This window comes from Mixophyes fleayi, chromosome 7, assembly GCF_038048845.1.
Source record: "Mixophyes fleayi isolate aMixFle1 chromosome 7, aMixFle1.hap1, whole genome shotgun sequence".
In the NCBI taxonomy this organism is placed as follows: Eukaryota; Metazoa; Chordata; class Amphibia; order Anura; family Limnodynastidae; genus Mixophyes; species Mixophyes fleayi.
The window spans coordinates 41,312,848-41,337,633 of NC_134408.1; the positions used below are offsets into that span (position 1 = coordinate 41,312,848).

The 24,786-nt window shown below is 41.4% G+C and overlaps 1 protein-coding gene across 1 annotated transcript; it reads left to right on the top strand.

Annotated features, from left to right (window-relative positions):
- The first annotated feature begins 127 nt into the window (after positions 1-127).
- On the top strand, positions 128-8,020 carry COQ7 (coenzyme Q7, hydroxylase). The gene is made up of 6 exons (XM_075181503.1): positions 128-252; positions 4,763-4,962; positions 5,974-6,088; positions 6,180-6,319; positions 7,197-7,265; positions 7,786-8,020. Exons 1-6 carry the CDS (start codon positions 192-194, stop codon positions 7,861-7,863), a joined length of 663 nt encoding a protein of 220 aa, XP_075037604.1. The 5' UTR covers positions 128-191; the 3' UTR covers positions 7,864-8,020.
- The last annotated feature ends 16,766 nt before the right edge of the window (positions 8,021-24,786 follow it).

Consider the following 24,786-nt stretch of genomic DNA (forward strand, 5'->3'; position numbering starts at 1 on the left):
AGGAGACTACAACAAAATGGTTCCTACATTGCAGTCAAAGGAGAGTCATACTGTGTATCTCTAGGATTTACAACTCAGCGTTACTGGTATCCTAGCAGCGGACTCATGGCGGATGATGTCAGAGTAAGGCGACAAATAGTGTGTGACAGTGACAGCCTCGGGCAGAAAGAAGGTCGATTCCAGTAGTTAAGATGGAGAGAGTTGCGGGGTTCAGGCTCCGACAGCTGTGCTCCAGTCTCCAGGGGAAGCAAGGTAAATAGCATTATGTAACAATCTGCAACACACCCCAGCATGATTATAATGAGCACTTCAATAAAAACATGGATAGTTTCTCAAAGAGGGTGTTAGGTTAGTTAATGTGAGGTTCCCTGAAATAACTGACCAGAGCAAACTTGGATTAAAAAGTAATTCATTCATTTATTTATTTGGATTCATTTCTACTTTTATAAAAGCTTTATTTTAGGTGTAATATATGTATTCCCTTGTTGCTCTAATCGAGGTTATGGGAAGATTATTGCTAGCATTTCTTAAAATTGCTAAAAAGTGATGTGAATATATGTACAAACTCTAGTAAATATTATCTGTAAAAACCAGCCCTGGCCAGCCACCGTCTCTCCAGGTGTTTGTGAAACTACAAGTCCCAGCATGCTTTGCCAGTAGATGGCTAGCCAACAGCTAGCTAGGTATGCTGGGAATTGTAGTTTCACAATACTTGGAGAGCCACAGGTTGGCCAGGGCTGGTATATACAGTATGTTCCGATGTCATCTCTTATAATCAGAGAGTTCTGATATTCACATTACATCATCATCATCATCATTATTTATTTATAAGGTGCCACAGATTCCGCAGGGCCGTACAGCAAGGATACAACAATGCAAAACAAATGCATACAGTAATAATACAATATTAGTATACAGCAATACATGTAGCTAACGGTAAACAGCACAATACAGCATATGATACACTGCGTACAATATAAACGAACATACAGACAAGATGGACTGAGAGGAGACAAAGGGTAGAAAGGACCCTACCTGTGAGAGTTTGCATTCTAGTTCATTACTTTCTAGTTCAGTGTTCATTACGAAAACTTGTGTATTTATAATGACTAATGTGCTCTAAATTATTATGGATATTAGACCTGCTTTTTCTGTGATCTGTATGGAAATATTCCTCCTACAGCCTTGTGATTTTATATGGTCACAGAGATCCACAGTGACTTACAATACCCAGATCTCGTATATAATTGTTTTCAAATGAATGTAGCAAAGTAAAAGTGTTTGTGGTGAACTTTTCTTGCAGTGCCTTTAAAAATATTTGTTTAATACATTTTTACAGATTTGTTTTTATAAATAAAAGATAATATACACTCTACTGTATATAATTCTAAACCCTGTAATATCTGACAGGTATACTTATAAAATAAACTCTGAGTCTGCTTTGAATGTTGAACCCCTAAAGAGAAGAAATGTTCACAAAGGACATGCACTTTAACTGAATGTAAAAGAGCCACCTATAAAAGTATTGAATTGTCAACAGATGTGTACATCGGAGTGTATATATCACATTGACATTACAGTGTGGTAATTCTTGTTGCTTCTGTAAATGCTGATTACCACTGGGTTACTTTAAAAAATATAATATGCACCTTGTAGCTTGTTAGTATCTTTGGTATACAAACTGCTTGTTCCATTCAAACGTTACTTCCAAACATTTTATACAGAGATCGGGGGCACTTAAAAGAAAACTTTTTTTTAATGAACATTATAGCCTGATGAAATTTTAATATAAATGCTGCTCATTTCAAATCCTTTCTGTTAACTACATCATGTGCCATGCGACTGTGGTTGCCATAGTAGTCCAGAATCATAAATCATTAATGGCAGCCTGAAGGAAAATCCCAGCATTCTCCTTATAGCCCATAGTGCACTCCCTTGAGTTGGCTCTAACCAGTGATATAGTTGGAGTGATATAGAAGTAACTGCAGTACAATACAGGTTTATTCCAGCAATGCCTGCCTACCATAGGAAATAGCAGAGAGTAAAGTTATAGGATGGTGATTAGCCTATTACTTTTACTGTCACAGTGTTGCAAGGTATATATGGCAGGATGGGATGTTCATGTAATAAATCCATGCCCATTTCTCCTGGTATGCAGTGTCATTTTCATATCTCCCGGGCAGCAATTGAAAAGTGTAGACCATTGCAGAGTCAGGCAGTAAGGGATGTTCAGTGATCTGTTGGCTAAATATTAATTTAAAATGACATTAGGATATGTGCTGTAGACAACCCGGGCCTGATCCATCTGTGGACATACGTCCCTTTGTGTGCCGCACCTTGCATAAATTGTTCTGCGCATGCTCAGAAACGGACCTTACACCAATGAACGCAATTGCATCCAATGCATGTCCAAACGCAAATGATACTTCTGACAGCTAACAGCTAGAAAGGTGGGACATGGAGGCAATGTACAGTAAGGGGATGCAGATGCAGCCAATTCAAGTCCTGTGTTTCTAGTAAGTACGTGTTTTATAGCCGTATCATATGCAAGTGCCGACTGATAGTGATGACTGACACAGCAGAGTCTTTACTTTAAAACCTACACATTTGCGTGCCACTAAATAGCACAGAACATGTGTATGCAAGGAAGATAGACTATGAAAGCGGATTGTAAGTACAGTATGCATTAAGAACATTCTGATTTATGTATTTACTGTAAAAAAAACAATTATTTTTATTAATGATTATAGTAGTAAGAGCTGTTTATTTATTTTATAAAACAGTTTAGGTTTTTTTTGCAAGCGTTCTTACGGGACTTTATATTGCACATATGCATATGCGTATCCTACACTGTGTTCTGTCTATGAATAGCAAGAAACATTTATAGTAAATTTATATAGGGATCTGTTTGTATTTGAATACACTCAGAACTTTGCTCAAGTTCCGTGCTTGTTATTTCAATGCAAGTTGCATGCAGGTTACGTATGAAGATGAATTGGGCCCCCCGTGTGCACCAAAGAATGTGTGGAGTAGCGCAGAAATAGCATTACCTGTCATATACAGAATTAGAGAATAAGGCACCATCAGAGGCAGACGAGAAAAGGGGTGAGGAGTAAAGAAAACCAATAAAAAGTAATGTAACTAAGCAATTAGCCAGCGATCAGGTTTGGGGGCTTATAAAGAAGACAGACAAGAACACAGGCAGAGAAATAAAGGGGGGCATGCATGAAACTCATGGTGAATCAAGAAGAGAAAGTGGAAATAGGCATCATGGAGATAAGTATAAGAAATGAGGCAAGTGGGAGCAGACAAGAGAAATGGGGGCAGAAAATGACAGACTAGTGTAGGCAGGGAAATAATTGACAGACAAGAAACATGTAGCAAGGGGGAACAGATGTAAGACAGTGGGGTAGGCAGGAATAAGGGCAGGCTAAAAATAAAGGGTGACTGATGAAGTGAGACAGACAACTGGGAGAGGTGGTGGGAAAGACAAAAGGCAAAGTGGTTGTATATCACCTTTATTCTTTTAACAACATTTTTGAGGACCAAATCAAGGAGACTTTGGTTGGAAGAGACAGAAAATTAAATTAAATTGTGCAAAATGTGTCCATCTGGGTGAGCATAGGAGCTGTAATTTATACTGCGGGCTTGGGGGATGACATCATGGAATTCCTATATAGTCTCATCAGAGCATGCAGAATGCACATAAAGGGTTTATTGTGTTTAACACATTGTTATGCTTTGATTTCATGCCGTTGGCTAAATGGAAATGGATGAAAATTACCACATGTTACTTTGGTAATAGGGCAATACAGTCAATGCAGAGAGCGCCAGTGTGCTGTTTAAAGTAAATTTGTTTTATATTACAGCATTTTCATCTAGTTTTCATGTGTCCAAGTGCCTGGAAACTTGATAAAAAGAGTATAGGTATGATCCCAGGCCTGTGATAGGCTGAAGGCACTGCTGGTAGGACTGTTAGTTGTGCTTCCCTGCCATGCACAATGTTGCCGGCCCTCCACTGCTTACTATACAGAGGCAAACATAACAGAAAACGGTAACATGCGAAAATACACATTCATACGTCAAATACTAAAAATGGACAATTTAGAGGGACAGACATGAAGGTGATTTGGGTCTATTGTGAAACATATGTTTAAACTGCTGATGTATTGTAGTCTCTTTAATGTTTATTAGTGCTTTAATCCTGTAGGCTTTATTCCCTGGTGGCTTGTATGAGCAGTAATATAATATGGCAGGAGTACATTGCCGGAACCGCCTGTAATCACGGACCTCCACTGTCAGTGACCAGTGGTGGAACAGGGATCCTTACATAGAACCATCGTCTTTACAAGCAGCCATGTGCAGAATACTGATGCTATACACTGATATATTTGTAAGAGGAAATCACTGTGACATTAGGCATATTGTACTGTAATAGTCTATAATGATCTAGTTTCCTTAGGCACATTAGTAGCTATTACAGAGTAAATACTCAAACCAGACAGTGTTTTCATCATCATCATCATCATCATCATCATTTATTTATATAGCGCCAGCAAATTCCGTAGCGCTTTACAATTGCTCTTCATCCCTAGTAAAGGCTGACAATATAGTACCACTGTTTCTTATCTTTGGCCTTTCAGTGTTGCTTCTTGCTTTTTGGGCCTTAAATTAAATTAACTCTACTACTACTACTGTATCTTAAAAACAAAAATATAGAGTTAATAATGTATTTGTTCCTCTTGTCTGCTGTCATTAACAGACGTGAAGGGACAATGCTGCTCCCCAGCGCAGGGTATGCTGGTCAGACACTGCAGCTCACTGGGTTGTGCAGATACTGAAGAGAAAGCTCTGCTGGATCGGATAATACGAGTAGACCACGCTGGGGAATATGGTGCAAATCGTATTTATGCTGGACAAATGGCCATACTGGGCCGCTCATCTGTAGGTCCCATCATTCAGGTAATTAAGTATACATTTATTTATTTTATTATTGTAAAGATATGTTTTCTCAGGGGTGATTGGAACCTTCATGACCACATGTCTGAGGCAAAACAACACGTACATAGGCAGTGGATAAGGGGGTCATCATGGCCATGTCCCTAGTAGCTTTTATTTATTCATGTATCAGTAATTGTGTGGCAAAGTCCATTATATAAATATCCATTCCAAATATGGCACTTAGGCAATGTGTATTAAAGAATAATCATCTTATAAATGTATGTTATACATTTGTAGTGCAGTTTAGGGGCACTACACATAGATACAAGTGGATACAATACAAAAAGGTATCTTGTAAATGCAGAGATATCTCTGTAAGTCTCCACCTACCTTGACCAAACCTGACATATCTGATATTGTATTTCAATGTGTTATACAGCAGAGTATAAGTGAATGCTCTCTGTTATCAGCCCCTTCTGGCTGAGAGAGGTCGTTCTGTGTGTCCATCAACAGACTGGAAGAAAATATGCTTAGACATTATTTTATCCAACATCACATCTTTATCTTCAATATTTTTAGTTCTGATTATTTGCAAAAACTTTTACATATGTGTTTGTAAATATTATTTGTGCATAAGGTACTTTTTATTGTCTGTTTAGTGGTCCTATAAGGCGTCCATATAATACAAAAGCCAAAGGAGAGGTTTACTAGTGGGCTGAACTCCACAAAATATTAGAGCACAGGTCCAATGCCTGGGACCCCTGCTGTTTGGGATACTCGCCCCCCCCTGCTGTGTTATATATATATGAATAATATCTCTATCTCTCTGTTACATTTAGAATCAGCAACTACATCTATTGCAGTGTAGGGTGAGAGACAATGATGTAGCTCAAGTTCATGCCCTCAGGTATTGCTGACAATGTACTACCTCATGGTAAATGGACTCTCACAAATGAAATGACCTAGGAAAGATTCCCATTGTGTTTTGTATGTAATCCTGTCTTCTGTATAACACCTCGCTTGTTTTCACAGCATATGTGGAATCAGGAGAAAGTTCATTTGAAAAAGTTTGATGAGCTAATGGTTTCAAACAGAGTCCGACCTACTATACTGCTGCCGTTTTGGAATGTGGCTGGATTTGCATTAGGTAGGTTTCCCCATCACCATCTTTTTTTCTGTCTCATATTATAATATATATATATATACACTAATGTATTTGCATGCTTTGTTAATCTCAGGGGCTGGGACAGCTCTGCTGGGGAGGAAAGGCGCAATGGCGTGTACAGTGGCTGTGGAGGAGTCTATATCTACCCATTATAACAATCAGATTAGAGCACTTATGGAGAGGGATCCTGAAAAGCACCGGGAATTACTACAGGTATTTATGCTACAGTGCAGGGTTTCTCTTTATATTTTGTGGGCGAGTGGCTGGGAGGCCAATATTTTATGGTTTTGCTAACCAAGGGGTATCGGAAATATTCACTTTGTGTGCTTTCCCACACCCCTTGATTCTTCGTTGTGGCAGTAAAGAGCGTAGACACTCGCTGGTCACTACCTAATCCGGTCATGTGACAATGAATGACTCTATCATACGGTGTCACATCGCAGCAGCTAGTGTCTGGACGCCCTCCCCCATACATCAGAGATGTGATCAGTACTAATACTTGCCAAGTCATTAGTCACTATGCCAGGAAATGTCGGGGCAATACTCTATTACTCTAACTCTCTTGTCTGTGCGCATTGCTTGTCTTAAATACAAGTGTGGGGTAACTAGTAAATAGGTGTGGTAATGTTAATGTTGCAGGAGTGTGAAATTGGGGGTCGCTGGTTGTGGCCGTAGGTCATGTTTAGGACTAACATAGCATGTTAATAGGCTGCTGCATCTACAGAATCAGTTTATCAGTATTTTGGTATGACTTTTTCTGGCCCTATAACTAATATATACTGGTGTGCAGTAAAAGCTATTTACACCACATTTTCTAGCTCAATATCACCAATAAATGTATCATGGTTGTATAGTACATTGTTTTCAGTCCATTGACATCATAGAGCCATTTGAACACTAATTGGCACTCTTGTACCTTAAATTAAAAGAAATAAAATATATTATTTAAGAGCGTTTTATAGTGGTCCTATTCTGACTGCATTTTCCAACATGCTGTATAATTATCCTATGGATTTCCATAGAATGACATGCTCTCCAGCTGTAGTTTATCTATATGTAATATTATACATACCCACTCCTTCCTCTCTAGACAATAAAGAAGTTTCGGGATGAGGAGATGGAGCACCATGATACAGGACTGGAGCACGACGCAGAGCTGGTAAGAGCCCGGTTTGTTTCTGGGTAGCTCTGAGCTAACCTATTTCTAACAAAGGTATTATTTGGCCATAAAAGTAATCAATGAATGCAGTTTTGCATGTTCCAGTATATATTTATACACAACCCTATGTGGTAAAATGACTTTATTTTGGTTGACTATGTCACTTTGACAATTGTAGACGCATGAGATGTCTGATATTACTTCATACAAGGAGCAAAGAAACTATCAAGTGGCAACGATCTAGGGGTAAATGTATCAAGCTGAGAGTTTTCCGGCGGGTTTGAAAAACCAATCAGATTCCAGCTATCATTTATTTAGTACATTCTACAAAATGATAGCTAGAGTCTGATTGGTTGCTATAGGCAACATCTCCACTTTTCAAACCCACCAGAAAACTCTCAGCTTGATACATTTACACCCTGATGTGCTTTCATGAGGGATCAGCTAACCTTTTTTTTTTTAAACACAATGTTCAGACGAGGTAATAGTGTCAGGTAATACTCTCCTGTCTTCTCTGCAGGCTCCAGCCTATTCTGTGCTGAAGAGTGTCATACAAGCAGGATGCCGAGCAGCGGTGTATTTATCTGAACGCTTGTGAGAAAAGGACATTCTGTAGAATGTATAGGATTTCTGTCTCTTACACAATCAAACCATTTTTTTTACACTGTATTAGCGCGGGTTGACAGTTGACTCTCCATTCGGGAAGACATGAAATGTAATGCTTGTTACTGTTGTTTTATAAATGTTCACTAGATGGTGTTGTAGCTTATTTTATCTAAAGAGCTTGTACTACAAACGTACGGAACATGGAAACAAATTGTATTAAAGTATATGAGTTACGTATACAAAATGGAAGCAGTCGTTTTTTTGGGCTGAGGCAATTTTCCAGTCAATCCACTAGGAACAGTGATATCATAGAGGCAACCGTTTGTTTACCATATTTTCAGTGCACTCTTTAATTCTTGGGATGATTATGACAACTGATATTGGATTTTTTTTACATTGTTTATATCATATATTACAATGTTCCACTGATCTAATAATAAGTGTGTTGGGCAGGTAATTACATATAACCATAGCCCATTAACAATCATTACTAGTGGAATCCTCCCACTATTTATACTTATCACAGGCTGACTGGGTAGGGGGCATCTGCCCCCTGGGCTTGTCCCATAGTGAGCTAACTTGGGCTGGGTCACTGGGACATCTACATATGCTACTGAGCTGAGTTTTGCCCCCAGGCTAAAATTTGCCAGCCCTCCCCTTATCCATATTTACTAACCGTTTTTGTTCGTTTTGCTTCACCTTTTCTATAGACTATGCTGATAGCTTTATCCTGGCACAGATATTGACATTTGTTTGCATCAGATAAGAATAACTGACACATAGCTGGCACAGGTTTTACCATCATTTCTTCAATATTCATATCTGTTAAAATTTGGTACAAAATGTAATTAAAATATATTTCTGTATACTCCACAAGGACATTATTTTCTTAGGGGTATATTTACTAAACCGTGGGTTCGAAAAAGTGGAGATGTTGCCTATAGCAACCAATCAGATTCTAGAATCAGATTCTGCAAACGCAGCATTTCTAAAGGAAGGGGGGGGATTTACGCCACGCCACCAGAGTGGGCATGACCACCATGTGAGTGGCTATCATATTAGACAGTGCTAGGCTTCTCTCCAGCCTTCTTCCAGCACCTGCTCACTACTGTTAGGTGCTCACAGCTCCTCCTTCACGAGCAGAGCAGTGTAAAGCAGGACATACCTCCCAACTGTCTTTGCAATGAGCGACTGTCCCGCATGAATTCGGACAGACCTGCTCTCTTCTACCTGTTCTTGCGGTTTTCACTACCTGCGCCTGTTGTTCGTCTCTTAAACTCAGTTGTTGCTGCTTGTCTGGATCCTGGATTGCTGGGGCCCTGTTTGGAAAAAGTATAGGTACATGAAATATGGAAAGCCGAGCAGTGATTGAACACTTTAAGAATCCTTCCGCATAACCAGCCCCAAAATGAAATAAAGAAACACCAATGTTTAATAATTAGGCCTTTCTCTCTGCAACCAGCCTGACTTAAATAGCATTCACATTTAATAAATAGGCCTATATCCTCCAAACCAGCGCCAACATTAAACTATTAGTATTCACAATTAATAAATAAACCTATTTCCTCCCAAACAGCTCAGCATTTACATAATTAATATTCACATTCTTCATTCTCTCCAACCTCCGACCCATGTTCAGTTAAAAGCCCCCAAAACACCCCAGATTTAAAATAATAGGAGGGACATTCAATTGACCCAGATGTTCGGTGGAGCATAGTGACTGCGCACATTTTCAGGTACTACGGCACCACAACATTGGGGTGCGAGGAGAAATCTGCGATATTACATTGCAGCGGAGTGCCTTCACGACTGTTATGGAGGCACTCTGCAGCTAATTGAATATCCCCCCATAATCCCCACTTTATATTAATAGTCCCCACTATAATTACAGTGTTAAATTAAATATTCCACACCATTAAATATATTGCCCCAAGCAAAAAAATAAGAGCTCCCACCACCATGAAATGATTAGCTCCATCTTCATTCCATCCTTGAACAAATACCTCACACCCCACCCACACTGCATTAATAAAAGCCTCTTACCACTCTCCCACCACTCTTACACTTACATTGAAAACCTCTTTCCATGACACTTTACCTTCTTCCTTGCGGCGCCGCTGTAATCTACACAGATGCTGTCAGCACAGGAGGAGAGATAGGCAGGTGCACATAGCAGTGGAAGATAGGTCACCTGCTGTATGGTGGCTGGTTCTGGGGGAGGGGGACCAATCACCAGGAAATATTCCCCAGCCTGGGATCTGAAGCACCACTTTTTCAGACTTGCAGGGAGGGTTTCTGGGCAACTGGAAAGCCCACCCTAAGTGCTTGCCTGAAAGTAAACCCCACAATTATTGTTTTTAGCAGAGTAGTAAGGTCACCATACTCCACAAGGGAAAAATAAATTATGTCCTTGTATTTTATTTCCCTCTGAAGTGTAATGAAATGCATAAGGTTGATATTACTATTAGATGCAGACATTCTTCTATATGGAATTTTAAAATGTTCACTAGCTTTCATACTGTTGGGCCGAATCCAGCAGCATAGCAAGTGCCTGGAATGTTCTGTGGATATCTACATCTAGATGCAGCTTGGCTGCTAACTGACTCTCCAATTATGTTAACAGATAGCTACATTTGCAGCTCACTGTTAAGCTGCAAACTATTAGACTTGATGGCTGCATCTGCTTAGGAGCGACACAGGTATCCCCCACAAGTAGTGGTATATAGTATCACTTTCGGGTCATTGATTTTAAATTTATGAAGACTGGGATGTTCATTCCCTAAAATACACGTGTTTATATCAAAAAATATTTTGCATTTTCTATTGGTACTTAAGTTCCTTATTGATCTTAAAGTGACTGTTTAAAGCCTGGGACTCTGTGTAACCTTAGATCGTGCCCTCTGTTTATTACTGATTAAATTGTAAAGTTGCTTAATAATATAGGAATGATAAGGTGTGTATCCCTGAATGCTATGTGTTGATATAGTACAATCGGGTTTTGTATCCCATTTCTGTGTAACAGTGATTCCTGGTATTCTATAGAACGTTTTTACCATCTAAGCTATATGCTGCTGTATATTTTTACCCTCCTCAACAATCCTGAACAATGACTACTTAACCCCTTCAGGCACATTCATGCTGACAAACATCACATCTGGAGGTGCCATGTGGCAGATTGACATTCTTAAACACCCTCATGGTAATAGTGCTCCTGACCCCATCTTCCAACCGTGGCTATCAATAACAGCCATCGGATGTATCGATGTTTGGTCCCTGGCTGTGCAACCATTAAAAATAGCATTCAAAACTGAACACTGTTTGCACAATATGAAGGCACAAGGGGGCTTCTGCATTGGAAATCTCAAATAAAAACGAGAGTCCTGAGGCTCAATGTAGTATTTATTAAAGAATATACAATCATATTATCTACATACACATTAAAAAAGAATAACCAGCATGTGTACTGGCCAGGAACAGAAGTCCTCACTGGGTGAAGAGTTCCACTTGGTGTAAGGAGCTATAAGCAAATGTGGGGCACTGAAGTTGGGGCCCAAATTTGTCGGTCTTGCTGTATGGTAGAGGTGGTATTTCATGATGTAACCTTCACTGGTTGTCTGTTAACATTTATTATAGAAACGTTACATACAATAACATACTGAACCGGGGCCTAGTCTGTGTGTATAGGTTTTCTCCGGGTACTCTGGTTTTCTCCCACACTCCAAAAGCAAACTGGCAGGTTCATTTTCTGCTGATCAAAACTGATCTAAAGCTGGGTACACACTATTGAAAATTACTGCAGATGCGATTTCTGTAACAATTTTACCAACGACTAAAAGTCCTGATGAGCATGTAGATTCATGTGTGCATAGCTACACGATGTACCTTCAGATCTGTGATCTTCATCTCTCATAACCATCTGCTGAAAAGACTCTGCACACACCATAGATATCTGCCTAGGCTGCTGGTCGTGAGTGCGTTCACACTTCCACATTTGTCCGACATCGTTCCATCACTGATTTAGTCCAAATCAACAGATGCAATGTGTTTTGCTAGAGATCTCACCCTCTTCATTAGATTTAGCAAACCGATATTTCTGGTTTATAAATATGACCTGCACAGGCCTTTTGTAATTAACATCCCTTAAGATCAAATAGTCCTGTAAGTGTCTCCGGAGTGGTTGCAAGACACTTCGCGGCTAAATGAATTCCCCCTTTCAAAAGCCATTCTGGGCTGTGGTTCTATTTGATCATGAGGAGGCTGTAAAGTGGTTAAATATATTTAATATATATCATTTAACATGAAAAACCTAGGCAATGGTGTTGTCTTAGTTTGTATTGTATGTGATATTGTTAGTGACTTGAATGCTTAGTAAATGGTTGCTTAAGAAGTGTTGGATTGGAAATGTACTTAGAAAGTAAAATGATAGGTGAAATAGGATTGTTAAATGATTGGAAATTGTTACTAGCAAAAGATAGTTTATGTGATACTTGGTTACATGGTAAATGACATGGTACTTGTAAAGACTGTGTACAATGTGTGTTTTTGGTTTATAGATGGCTAGACTGAAGTAATGCAGTTTAGTTCTGGAGAAGTTGAGTTCATGGGATGATAGTTATATAATCTCCATGATTGGACAAAAAAAGCTTTTATGTGAGCTAAATAATATCTATGTTGTAATGGCAAAAGTTTTCATGTGAAATAGGTGTAATGTGGACAATGTGTAATGACCGCTAGATAAAGAGATGCTTGCGGTGGACTTGTAAGTACTGTATTGTCACTTTTGGAGTTTATTATTACTGCAAAAGTAAACTACTGTGTACTAAATCCACATATCTAAAGTGGCATAACAGGGGCAATTAGGAGTGGATGGTATATGCAGGCAGTGTTACTGGTTTGTCTTTTTCTACCTTTGTATTTCCACACTCACATAATCATACATACATATACACATATAGTACTACCATGTTACTATCTTAGTAAGATAATAAAATAAGACACATTTACTCATTGATGAAACAGTTGAAGTAGGCAATGTATTGTATTTGATGTAATATATATTATGCATTCTACACTGTGTTATTATATGCGTAGAGACTGTCACTGAAAGTACTTATGGTTAATAAGAATACATATTATCTTAAAAGAGACTTTGTGGAAAATCTTTCTTGATATGATTATCATTATTCCCTGTATTATACTGTGAATATCAGAGTAAATTGAGCAGAAATTGAAACCGAGTTGGGTTTAAACTAGAACCTACCATTTGCGAGTGGTAATATATGTTTAGATAAGTATTAAATGGTAATTAACATATTTACCTCACAATTGAACCCTCATTGATAACCGAGATCAATAACGGTTGCTCAAGAAATAGCACGTTTTTACGTACCCTTTTACAGGTATGATAAAACATGATCATGGGAGCGTTACACACTCTTGTCATATCTGACCAAACAGTCCTTTATTGTGTGATCTGCACAATAATTGTACCCAGCCTTAATGTATGTATATGTTTATGTGGTAGGGAAGTTAGGCTGGGTACACATTACAGGAAAATTCTAACGATGCAATATTTTTATTTTAGCAACTTTACCAGTAACTTAAAAAAAAAAAAAAAGTCCTGATTAGCATGCCGATTCCTGTGTACACACTATTGAAGTTTTACACGACTTAACGTCCGATCTGTGCTCTTCATCTGTCAAAACCATGGGCTGAAAGGATCCTGACTCTGCACACCCCATAGAGATCTATGGACACTGCAGTCGTGAGTGCGTGCACACTGCAGAATTAGTACAACGTTCCATCGTTGAACGAGATTTTTTGTTCAGTTTAAAAATCTCATTCAATGATAAGATGGCCTTTGGAATGATAATCGTTCACTAATGTGATATTGGGCCAACCGATTGGCTGAAAACATTGTAGTGTGTACCCAGCCTTAGACTGTAAGCGCCAATGGGGCAGGGACTGATGTGAATGATGATTCTCTATACAGTGCTGTGTAATATGATGGTGTATAAGTAACCAATAATAAATAATAATAAACTTACATTTATTGACCTGTATATGTCTAAAAAGCTTAGCCAGAAGCAAGCAATATTCCAGCAATGCACAAGTAAAGGTTGCAGGAGCACATACTCAAGCCCATAAGTCTGAAAGTGGAAATCCCCTTTAAAATACCATGCATGAAGTATTTCAGAGGTAAATAAAATTGTACACTTCCCATTTAATGGTATCACCACTCCAAAAACATACTGGTAGGTTAATTGGCTGCAATCAAAATAGACCCTAGTCTGTCTGTCTGTGTGTGTATGTTAGGGAATTTAAACTGTAAGCTCTAATGGGGCAGGGACTGATGTGAGCGAGTTCTCTGTACAGCGCTGCGGAATCAGTGGCGCTATATAAATAAATGGTGGTGATGATGATGATCACCACCTACAATCTGATTATTTCTTCATGACCAATACAGCACTTAGCACGTTGTGCGATGAGAAACATTTAACATACTCTATAGTAGAGGTGAAAAGCCCAATATCAGAGTTGCAAGTCAGATTAACATAGCGATGACAGCTTCACCACGTCAACCACATTCACAGGCAACTTACATGTCTGGGTGAAGCCGCTCTACTTGTTGCTGTATTTTAGTCGGCCTAACCCCTCTGCCTTCCCAAAACAACTTAACAGACCTCTCGTATTATTTTAAAAATAGGCTCCCTTGATGTGATCACTATAATGGCTGAAGAATGCGCCAGCTGTCTCTCCACTTGTTTACAATAATAGTGATCCGGCTGCCAAGCATCAAACAGATTCACAGTATAAGATGAAGATTACCTGGATTGCGAATAAGATTATCAAAGTCTACTTTGATGTGAGTGTATCTGTTACAGCAGATGCTGTCCGCAAGAGTTACTGAGTAAATGACAAAATAACATTTTGCTTTTTATGTTTTTATATAGGTACACAGCAGCGGTGTAGTATCATGTTTTAAACAATGTACAATTCCTGTTTATACAGAGATATTTCACTCTCCGCTTGTAATGTGATGGGTACAGACAGCACATAATCCTCTCTTTTTATTGCAAATAAGTTTACATGTTTGACATAAGTTGTACCATGCAATGTTTTGTAATGCTAAGTGTGCATCTGGTATCGTTGAGTCACATTTTATGATTTAATAGTACATTAAAAATGATCTTCAGTGTATCATCATAATCAGTTATTTATATAGCGCCACCGATTCCGCAGCGCTGTACAGAGAACTCATTCACATCAGTCCCTTACCCACTGGAGCTTACAGTCTAAATTCCCTAGCACACACAGACTAGGGCCAATTTTTATAGCACCCAATTAACCTACCAGTATGTCTTTGGCGTATGGGAGGAAACCGGAGCACCTGGAGGAAACCCACGCAATTAAAAATACAGACTGCCTGGCCTGTCTCTACAACATGCTCTGTGTGGTGCTATGATACTTTCTGTCACCCTATAAATAAAAGATAACAATAATACAAAGGAGCAAAAAAAACAAAAAAAAACAGCTTTAGCTGTGCACATGAATTGTCCGTCCAGCACTCGGCAGGGTGCACACCTAGTTTTCACTTGATGGACCCCTTGGCAAAGAGGCACAACATTCTGAAACTACGCACTATGCAGAAGTGTAAAGGTCGCATCCTCCTACAAGATTAGTTCTATGCTTTGTAATTACTTAAACTTTCTACTTTTCACCCAAAATACTGCTTGGGTTAGCTTTATTATAGCTTACATTAGTAATAACAGTGAATTTGATTGTCTTGGTAAACATGGAAATTTGGTGTGTATGAAACTTTTTATTGCACTGCTGGAAGTATGCCTAGAATAGCACATCTCTGCCGAAGTGCAACGTGAAAGCACAAAATAGTTCCCATTTAAAGTATAGGACAAGACTCAACAATCTCCAGCTTTGAGTTCGTGATAAACTGAGGTCCTTTTGGAGTGGCAACAAAACGGTGTGCCCGTCCTCTATCTCATTTCTGCAAAGTAAAGGGCTTTGGTGTCCCCCCTGCGTAATTCAGTAGAAACACCTACACTCCACGCAGCTCCTCCTTCAGCCAGTACAGACGGCATCTCCTCCCCAAGTGTGGCCACCTTGCTCATAAAATCGCCATAGTGGAAAATAGGAATATTTGCACACAGTGAGACACACAGTGATCCAAAGCAGGTCCACTTGAAGCATCTGGAACGGGATTTTCGGAGGAAATAGTATCCTAGGTCTTTAGAATGTTGGATACGGAGTAAGCCAATACCCTGGGAATCCTCTACACAAGGGAAGAAAGCATGCAGCAGCAGGCTTGGTTTTAGGACCAGATCATACTGTCAGGGTTCCCTAGGTAAGACCACGGAGAGAAGGTAAGTGAATGAAGTGGTTTATTAGAAACACAGGTAATACCATTTCAAGATGCAAAACTGGTAAGGCAGTAATAGAGTAATATAATTACAGTTCTTAACAGTGGAATAGGCAATGCTGTAACGCAATGAAGAGATGCAGTAGTCAGAGGGTTGCAGGGTGGATACCTCTGGAGGAGGTGGAGAGATGACTAACCTGCGAATTGTAGGGTTGGATACCTCCGGAAAGGTGGTGAGAGGAGTAGCCTGTTGCTTGCAGGGTTGGATACCTCTGGAGAGATGGTGAGAGGAGTAGCCTGCGGGTTGCAGGGTTTGATACCTCTGGAGAGATGGTGAGACAAGTAGCCTGCGGTCTGCAGGGTTAGATACCTCTATGAAGATGGTGAGATGAGTAGCCTGCAGGTTGTACGGTTGGATACCTCTGGGAAGGTGGTGAGATGAGTAGTCTGCAGGTTACACTGAGAAACACAGAGTTTCAAACAGGTGAATAAATCAGGAACCAGATAGATGATGAGCTGTGTCTGCAGCAGTGGAATGAACAGCAAAACAACAAGGTCAGGCACACAGGTAAGAATAACCAGGAGTCAAAGGATTACTACCCATCAGGTTGAGTGACCTGATGATCTGGCAAAGGTTGCTTGAGACAGGCAGGCTTATATAGGCCAGAAGCAGGTGTTTAAGCTTCCAGCAATAACGAGGCAGGTAAGAGCAGTGGCCCCTTTGGTGGATAGTGGAACTACAGGCAGGATACAATATATACAAAAGGTCCAACAAAGTACCTGCAGACACGAGCTGCAGGATGCAGGTTGTGACACAGGACTCTCTGTTGTCTATAAAATATTAGACAACATCTTCTGCACTGCTTTTATTCCGGATTTCTACATAGCTGAGCACAGTTCTGATTTAATGTGACACGCAACATGGATTAAATTGTGACGTCCCGCATGGCCCTTGGGCCAGGGTCCTAGCTGTGACACTGTCTTCTCTTGTAACCTACACACAGAAACTTCCACAACGTACATCCTGTTTGATCTATCTGTGGTCCCTGCTCTGAGTACACCATACCAAAAAGGGGCAGGAAGGTGGGTGGTTTGGACCTCGCTCAGAGCCAGGGCCGCCATCAGGGGGGTACGGGGAGTACTGTTGTACCGGGCCCGGGCTCACCAGGGGGCCCGGTACATCAGCTCAGCACAGACTTACCTGGGGCCCGCCGCTGGTCTCCGCTATTCTGTCTTCAGCCTGGCTGTCACCGTGAAAGCCAGGCACCAGGATCCGATCGCAGGGGTGGAGGATTCATTCCCCCTGCGATCATGTGCTCTGCATGTGACAGATCACATGATCGCAGGGAGAAGACAGAATAGCGGAGACCAGCGGCGGGCCCCCAGGTAAGTATGTGTTGCTCATGGGGGGCGCTCATGGGGGGATGCCCGGGTGGCACGGGGGGCCATACTGGGCCCGATTTTTTCTGAAGGCGGCCCTGCTCAGAGCCTTAACAAATTTGCCTACACAGAAGCAAAGACTCTGAGTGCTTCATCTCCAAGCGAGGAAACTCTGATTCAGATGACTCGGATTGTTCTCCACTGACTCGCAAAGACCTACAATCCTTGTTCCGCGAGGTCAAGGAGACGAGATCAGTGCAGGCAGGTCAAACTGAAGTGCAGATCACCTGGAAACCAAAATGGATGAAGTTGTCTTCTCCCATCGGAACACAGTGGTGGATCTTCACCGCCTCCAACAAGATATGCTCCACTTGCAGGAACAACAAGAAGACCAGGAAAACAGGGCCCTGTGAAATAATTTGCGGAAGTAGATAAATCTCTGCTGGGCCAATACCTCATATAGTTCCTGCTACACCAGAAGACCATCTCCTCCTGGACAGAGCCCTAGGTCTCAGGTACTTTCCCATCCTCGGGATGTCATCCTCAGATGTCCTTATTACACTACTAAGGAGGCAATCCTGTGGGAATCTCGTAAGTCGGACCCAATCTCATTCAATAATGCTTCCCTGCAAATCTACCAGGACATTGCTCCAATCACCCTTGTCAAGTGATGTGAATTGAAATCAGTGACCGCAATCCTCAGAGATAACAAAATTCGATACCGCTGGGAATTCCCGTTTCGTCTTCTCTTCTGGCACCATAACAAGCTCAACTCGGACAATGGTGGACGATGTATGTCTCCTTGAGACTTTGGGACTTCCTACCCCGCCCGCCTCCACTCATCCCCCGTCCCTGGCTCCCTGGTCTCACCCTCCCCACCAAGGAAGCTCCTGACTACTGAGTGGACGACGGTGACAAGACCCACCAAGCAACCTGCCTCTTTTCCTCCTCATTGATATGTGCTTATGGTGTTTTTCTCACTAGAAGTCATCTTGCTCAATTTCCCTTCTCTCTACATGACGGGCTGCTGGTTTTCGGTCCTCCTCCAGGAGACTTGAAAGAGTGATGTACCTTAAGAATAGGATGCTGTCTTACTTTGTTTTCCACTGATTCTTTGTATTACTGTTTTAGAGAATTATTTTACTACTGCCCTATTTTTTGTTGTTTGATCGGAGTTCTGGATCAAGACAGTAGTTATTCCACACCCCTCATGACATTCCCCCTCCACCTGGCTCTCTTTTTAGCTCCTCTGACCCTGAGGATAGTGTGGTCATCCACCTCTTGCAGTTGGGACCACAGGACCTTTATCTGTATCCCTGACCACATCCGCGTAATGGGGTTACTGCCCTTGCCCGGCCTTTCCCTGCCATCGGCACATCCCCTTACTTTTCCTGGCTGGCATCACGGACCAGATGTGCCCCCACAACACTCTATCTTACACTTAAACAACACAGGGCCAATGTATTCTTTCTTCAGGAAACAAACTCTATTCGTCACTCCCACCGAGAATTGAAGTCTAGACTGTATCCCATAACTTTCCATGCTTGCAATTCTAGACAGAAAAAAGTGGCGTAGCTATTCTTTTTGCTTCCCATATAATGTTTGAGATGTTGACGTCTCGCTCTGATCCGGACAGTCGTTTCCTGATCGTAGTGGAAAAACTCAACAATACCTATTTTACTTTAGTAAACTTGTATGCCCCGAATCAAAACCAATGTTCATTTTTTGCTTCCCTAGATTGCTTGCTCTTTCAGGTCCGCCAGTGAGAAGTGATTATGGCCGGGGACTTTAATGCTGTAATAGATGACACTATTGAGAACTTCCACTGTGACTCCCCCCACCAGCAGCTCGGAGTCCCGTAAATCCAAGGCCTTGACGTCCCTCCTCTCTCACCATCTTCTCTTTGAGTCCTGAAGAATTAGGGAATCCTCCTCCTGAGATTATACATTCTATTCCCCGGTCCACGGATCTTATTTGCGAAAAGACATGATCTTCCTCAGCCACGATCTGTCCCTGAAGCTCCAGGCAGCCCATATCCACCCGTTGGTCTGGTCTGACCACTCCCCCATATCTGCTGACCTCACTGATATAGTTACCCGCCCCCGCCCCGCCTCCCGGAGCCTCAATGACACCATACTACACGATCCGCAACTCACTTCTCTTAAATGGCCTTCCAGACATGCCCCCCACGACCCTCTGGGAAGCCCATAGGGCGGTGGTATGGGGCCTCCTGATTAGCATGGCCTTACGCCGTAGGAAACTAACCATTTCTAAACGCACTTTGTTAGCTATCCAACTCAAGACCCTGGAGCGACAACATAAACTCTCCCCAGACGAAGATACTTTGAACAAGTACTTCTAAAAGTACGGTCTGATTTGAATCTCCTTCTTTCGGAGTCCACAGCCGCAGCCCTAAAATGGCTGAGGTAGACGTTTTACGAGAGGCGACACATTTGAGGGCTCAAACCTCCCAAAACAACGTTATCGCCCTGAAGTCTGCCTCATGCTCCCCCATCTACAGCTCTGATCAAATAGGACGCCAGTTTCGGATGTTTTATTCTACTTTATATAATTTAGACAGCTTGAACCCTGGAAGTACCCCCCCAGCAGAAACCTTAATGGCGTTTCTGAAACAAAGGAAGCTCCCCACTATCTCATGCAACTCGGCCCAACAATTAAATGAAGAAATTGAATCAAAGGAAATATAGGCGGTTATTATAGTACAAAAGGCCTCTACGGTCCCGGGCCTAGATGACTTCACCGAGGCCTACTGTAAAAAAAATTCCCAGACCCTGGTCCCCCATCTCTGTACCCTGTTCAATGCTGTCTTCCAATGAGCCCCATTCCCTAAATCGATGTTGGAAGCACGCATAGTAGTCATAAGGAGGGGAAGGACCCTAGTGACTGTGCAAGCTACCATCCTATCTCCCTTCTTAATGTTGATGTTAAGATTTATGCAAAAATACTAGCCACCCGTTTGAATACAGTCCTAGCAGGTCTGATCCATTGTGATCAGGTGGGATTTATTCCAGGCCGTCAAGAAAGAGATAATACCCGTCATGCATAGGTGTAGCGCTGTATGTGTTTGTATTATGGTCACGTCCAGTGGTGGGTTCATGTTGGATAGGTATAGTGTTTTATGGCAAATGTACAATGTAATAGAATAGAATTATGGTTATGTCGGGAGAAATAGTTATCTGCATTCATGGCCAAAAGATTTAAGAATGACACAAATATTATTTTTCACAAAGTCTGCTGCCTCAGTTTTTTAATGGCAATTTGCATATACTCCAAATTGTCATGTACAGTGATCAGATAAATTGCAATTAATTTCAAAGTCCCTCTTTGCCATGACAATGAACTTTATCCCAAAAATAACATTTCCACTGCATTTCAGCCCTGCTACAAAAGGACCAGCTGACATCAGATCAGTGATTCTTTCGTTATCACAGGCGAGAGTGTTAACGAGGGTAAGGCTGGAGATCACTCTGTCATGCTGATTGAGTTAGAATAACAGACTGGAAGCTTTAAAAGGGGGGTGGTGCTTGAAAACATTGTTCTTCCTCTGTTAACCATGGTTATCTGCAAGGAAACACGTGCAGTCATAATTGCTTTGCACAAAAAAGGGCTTCACAGGCAAGAATATTGCTGCTAGTAAGATTGCACCTAAATCAATCAATTATCTGATCATCAAGAACTTCAAGGAGAGAGGTTTAATAGTTGTGAAGAAGGCTTCAGGGTGCCCAAGAACATCCAGCAAACATCGGGACCGTCTCCTAAAGTTGATTCAGCTGTGGGATCGGGGCATCACCAGTGAAGAGCTTGCTCAGAAATAGCAGCAGGCAGGTGTGAGTGCAGCTGCACACACAGTGAGGTGAAGATGTTTGGAGGATAGCCTGGTGTCAAGAAGGCCAGCAAATATCTCCAGGAAAAACATCAGGGACAGACTGATATTCTGCAAAAGATACAGGGATTGGACTGCTGAGGAATGGGGTAAAGTCATTTTCTCTAATGAATCCCATTTCAGATTGTTTGGGGCATCTGTAAAAACGCTTGTCTGGAGGAGGAAAGATGAGCGCTACCATCAGTCCTGTGTCATGCCAACAGTAAAGCATCCTTATTAACAGCAGCAGCTTGGGTTGCAACCTTTTGCTAAGTTCCTAAATGTATAGCCCATTCTGGTGACCCTAGTACATCTGGCGCCAATTCTGGTGCCTCCAGTAACTGTAAATGTGTGAGGTTGTTTCTCAGCCCTGGGAGTGGTCTCACTCACAGTTTTGCCTAAGAACACAGCCATGAATAAAGAATGATACCAAAACATCCTCCAAGAGCAACTTCTCCCAACGATCCAAGAACAGTTTGGTGACGAACAATGCCTTTTCCAGCATGATTTAACACTTTGCCATAAGGCAAAAGTGATAACTAAGTGGCCCGGGGATCAAAACATAGAAAATTTGGGTCGATGGTTAGGAAACTCACCAGACCTTAATCCCATTGACAACTTTGTGATCAATCCTCAAGAGGCGGGTGGACAACTAAAACCCTACAATTTCTGACAAACTCCAAGCATTGATTAGGCAAGAATGGGCAGCCATCAGTCAGTATGTGGCCCAGAAGTTGATTAATAGCATGCCAGGGCGAATTGCAGGGGTCTTCAAAAAGAAGGGTCAACACTGCAAATATTGACTCTTTGCATAAACTTAATGTAATTGTCAATAAAAGCCTTTGACACTTACGAAATGCTTGTGATATTACTTCATTATACCATAGCAACATCTGACAAAAAGGTCTAAAAGCACTGAATCAGCAAACATTGTGAAAACCAATACTTGTGTGATTCTCAAAAGTTTTGGCCATGACTGTATGTCCATATAGAACATTTTAGAAAGGTATTATAATCATGTCCAGTCATCAGGTCTGGACGTCAGGTCTGCCCTATGTGTTTATTACTTGCACCTTACAGCAGTGTGTCCTGCTATGTGACTCCAAGAGAGGAGTTCATTAAGACACAAGTTGTTGTGATGTGTCTCCTGAACAGTCCATGGAGACCCAGCACGGCAGAGATTTCACTAATATCTCCACTCATTTTCCCCTACCTCCTATAGAGATGCGATGGAACATGAGTGGGGATTGCTGTCCCATATTAGACTGCAAGGTACTCATCCGGACATCGATTCAATGTGCACCTTGCAGCTAACTGAATCTGCCTCCAAATGCTTGAGACACTCTGGACTGCTAGCTAAATGCGCCATACATACAAATCACAAAATTTGATCTTGGGTCCTGAACCTTATTGTCACTGTGTTTGAATCACACATTTACTCTACTATATAGGACTTGAAAATGAAGGATAAATGTAGTGCAGTATTGATGCTCATGCAGAGTAAGTAATGCACTAGTTTGCATATCTTACCTTGTGTAGAATTGCTCTATGCTTGTCCAAAAAAAGTGACCGCATTCAAATGTGCTTATGCATATACCCCTGAGAAAGCCATATTATTTGTGGGTGGTCAAGGGCGGGTGCAAATAGTGGATGATGATGGTCATCTTATCACTAGCAGACTGCTTGTGATTGGTTGTTTGCAAATTCTCTGCTGACTCTGATAAGGACTTTCTTTGTTGCTCGTGCATATATTATGCTTTGGCACTGGGTAAAAATTATGGGTTGTTTTTTTGTTTTTATTTTTAAAAAGAAAAATATTTCTGATTTTCAAGGTGACCATGATAGTAGGCTATAGTCTGTTGTCTTAGAATGACTCAAAACGATGTGACAGTAACCCTTATAAAAACCGCCCCCGAATATGCAGAATAAATAATCTAAAATACAGAAGTTGATTACGCTTCGTGACTTGACCTTTATGGGTATATTGTAAAGATAGGGTATGATCTAATGATTTTGGCAAGCTACCCGAATATAGTGATTCAGACAGGAGGTTTCAATTCATTTGTAAGTTTTAAGCACTTCTAGTAAATGCCAACAGCTGCATTCTGTCAAGATCTCGTAAGCCAAGGAAGAATTAATGGCTCTGAGGCAGTCACGCAGATGCCGGAAAACTTTTGCAAATGGCATTGACATTGCTACAGGTTGATGAGTGTTTCTTCTCAGCAGAATAAAAAGAATGAAGAAAATGGACTTGTTTAACTATTTACCAGCAAAGAAAAAGAGAGGGAGAGCGATATATAAAAATCTATACAGTTGGTTTCTAATTCAACCCCTTCAGTCCTGAGGCTTTTTATGCGCCTATATTGAAGTACTATATAGTTTGTATGGAACAATAACATGATTGTAGTTAATAACAGTAGTCGGTTACAACAGGCCCCTGTATGCACACCCGGTGAGCAATATGATAGTTTTCAGGGGCTTCACAAACCGGCTCTTTGTTCCACAAGGGTGTTGCCTAGAATCATCGGATCTCATTATATAGGGCAGCACAATAGCTTAGTGGTTAGCACTTCTGCTTCACAGCACTGGAGTCATGAGTTTGATTCCCGACCATGGCCTTATCTGTGTGGAGTTTGTGTGTTCTCCCTGTGCTTGCGTGGGTGTCCTCCGGGTGCTCCGGTTTCCTCCCACACTCCAAAAAACATGCTAGTAGGTTAATTGGCTGCCATCAAAATTGACCTTAGTCTCTCTGTCTGTCTCTGTGTGTGTGTGTGTGTGTGTGTGTGCGTGTATGTTAGGGAATTTAGACTAAGCTCCAATGGGGCAGGGACTGATGTGAATGAGTTCTCTGTGCAGCGCTGCGGAATCAGTGGCGCTATATGATGATGATGATGATTATATGACGTCAAGCAGCAGCGTGAAGTTACCACACAGCCCAAACTGTAGGGTTACGCTATGACTGGATAGTCAAACTGTAGGTTACGCTATAACTGCATAGTCAAACTGCAGAAGAACATCACCATCCAATGGCTGAACAGCGCTCACTCACTGCATACACATCAGGATCACTAGGACCAAAGAGGGGGATTATTCCAGTCAGGGGGGCTACACTTGACTACTCTTGATCGCTGCATGCGGCTCCCAGGAAGCCTGTTGCAAACCGCTGTAATGGTATGGTTCAGAAGGACTTCTGATTCTATACTACTGCCGAGGACAATAGATACCATAGGGTTTTAGAACAGCCATCGGAAATTAGATGCATATGAAAAACACAT

Excerpts from the sequence above, each read along its gene's own strand:
- COQ7 (XM_075181503.1), top strand. The coding sequence starts at position 192 with ATGGAGAGAGTTGCGGGGTTCAGGCTCCGACAGCTGTGCTCCAGTCTC. Across the intron at positions 4,963-5,973 it reads CTGTAGGTCCCATCATTCAG|CATATGTGGAATCAGGAGAA; the intron begins GTAATTAAGTAT and ends TTGTTTTCACAG. Across the intron at positions 6,089-6,179 it reads TGTGGCTGGATTTGCATTAG|GGGCTGGGACAGCTCTGCTG; the intron begins GTAGGTTTCCCC and ends TGTTAATCTCAG.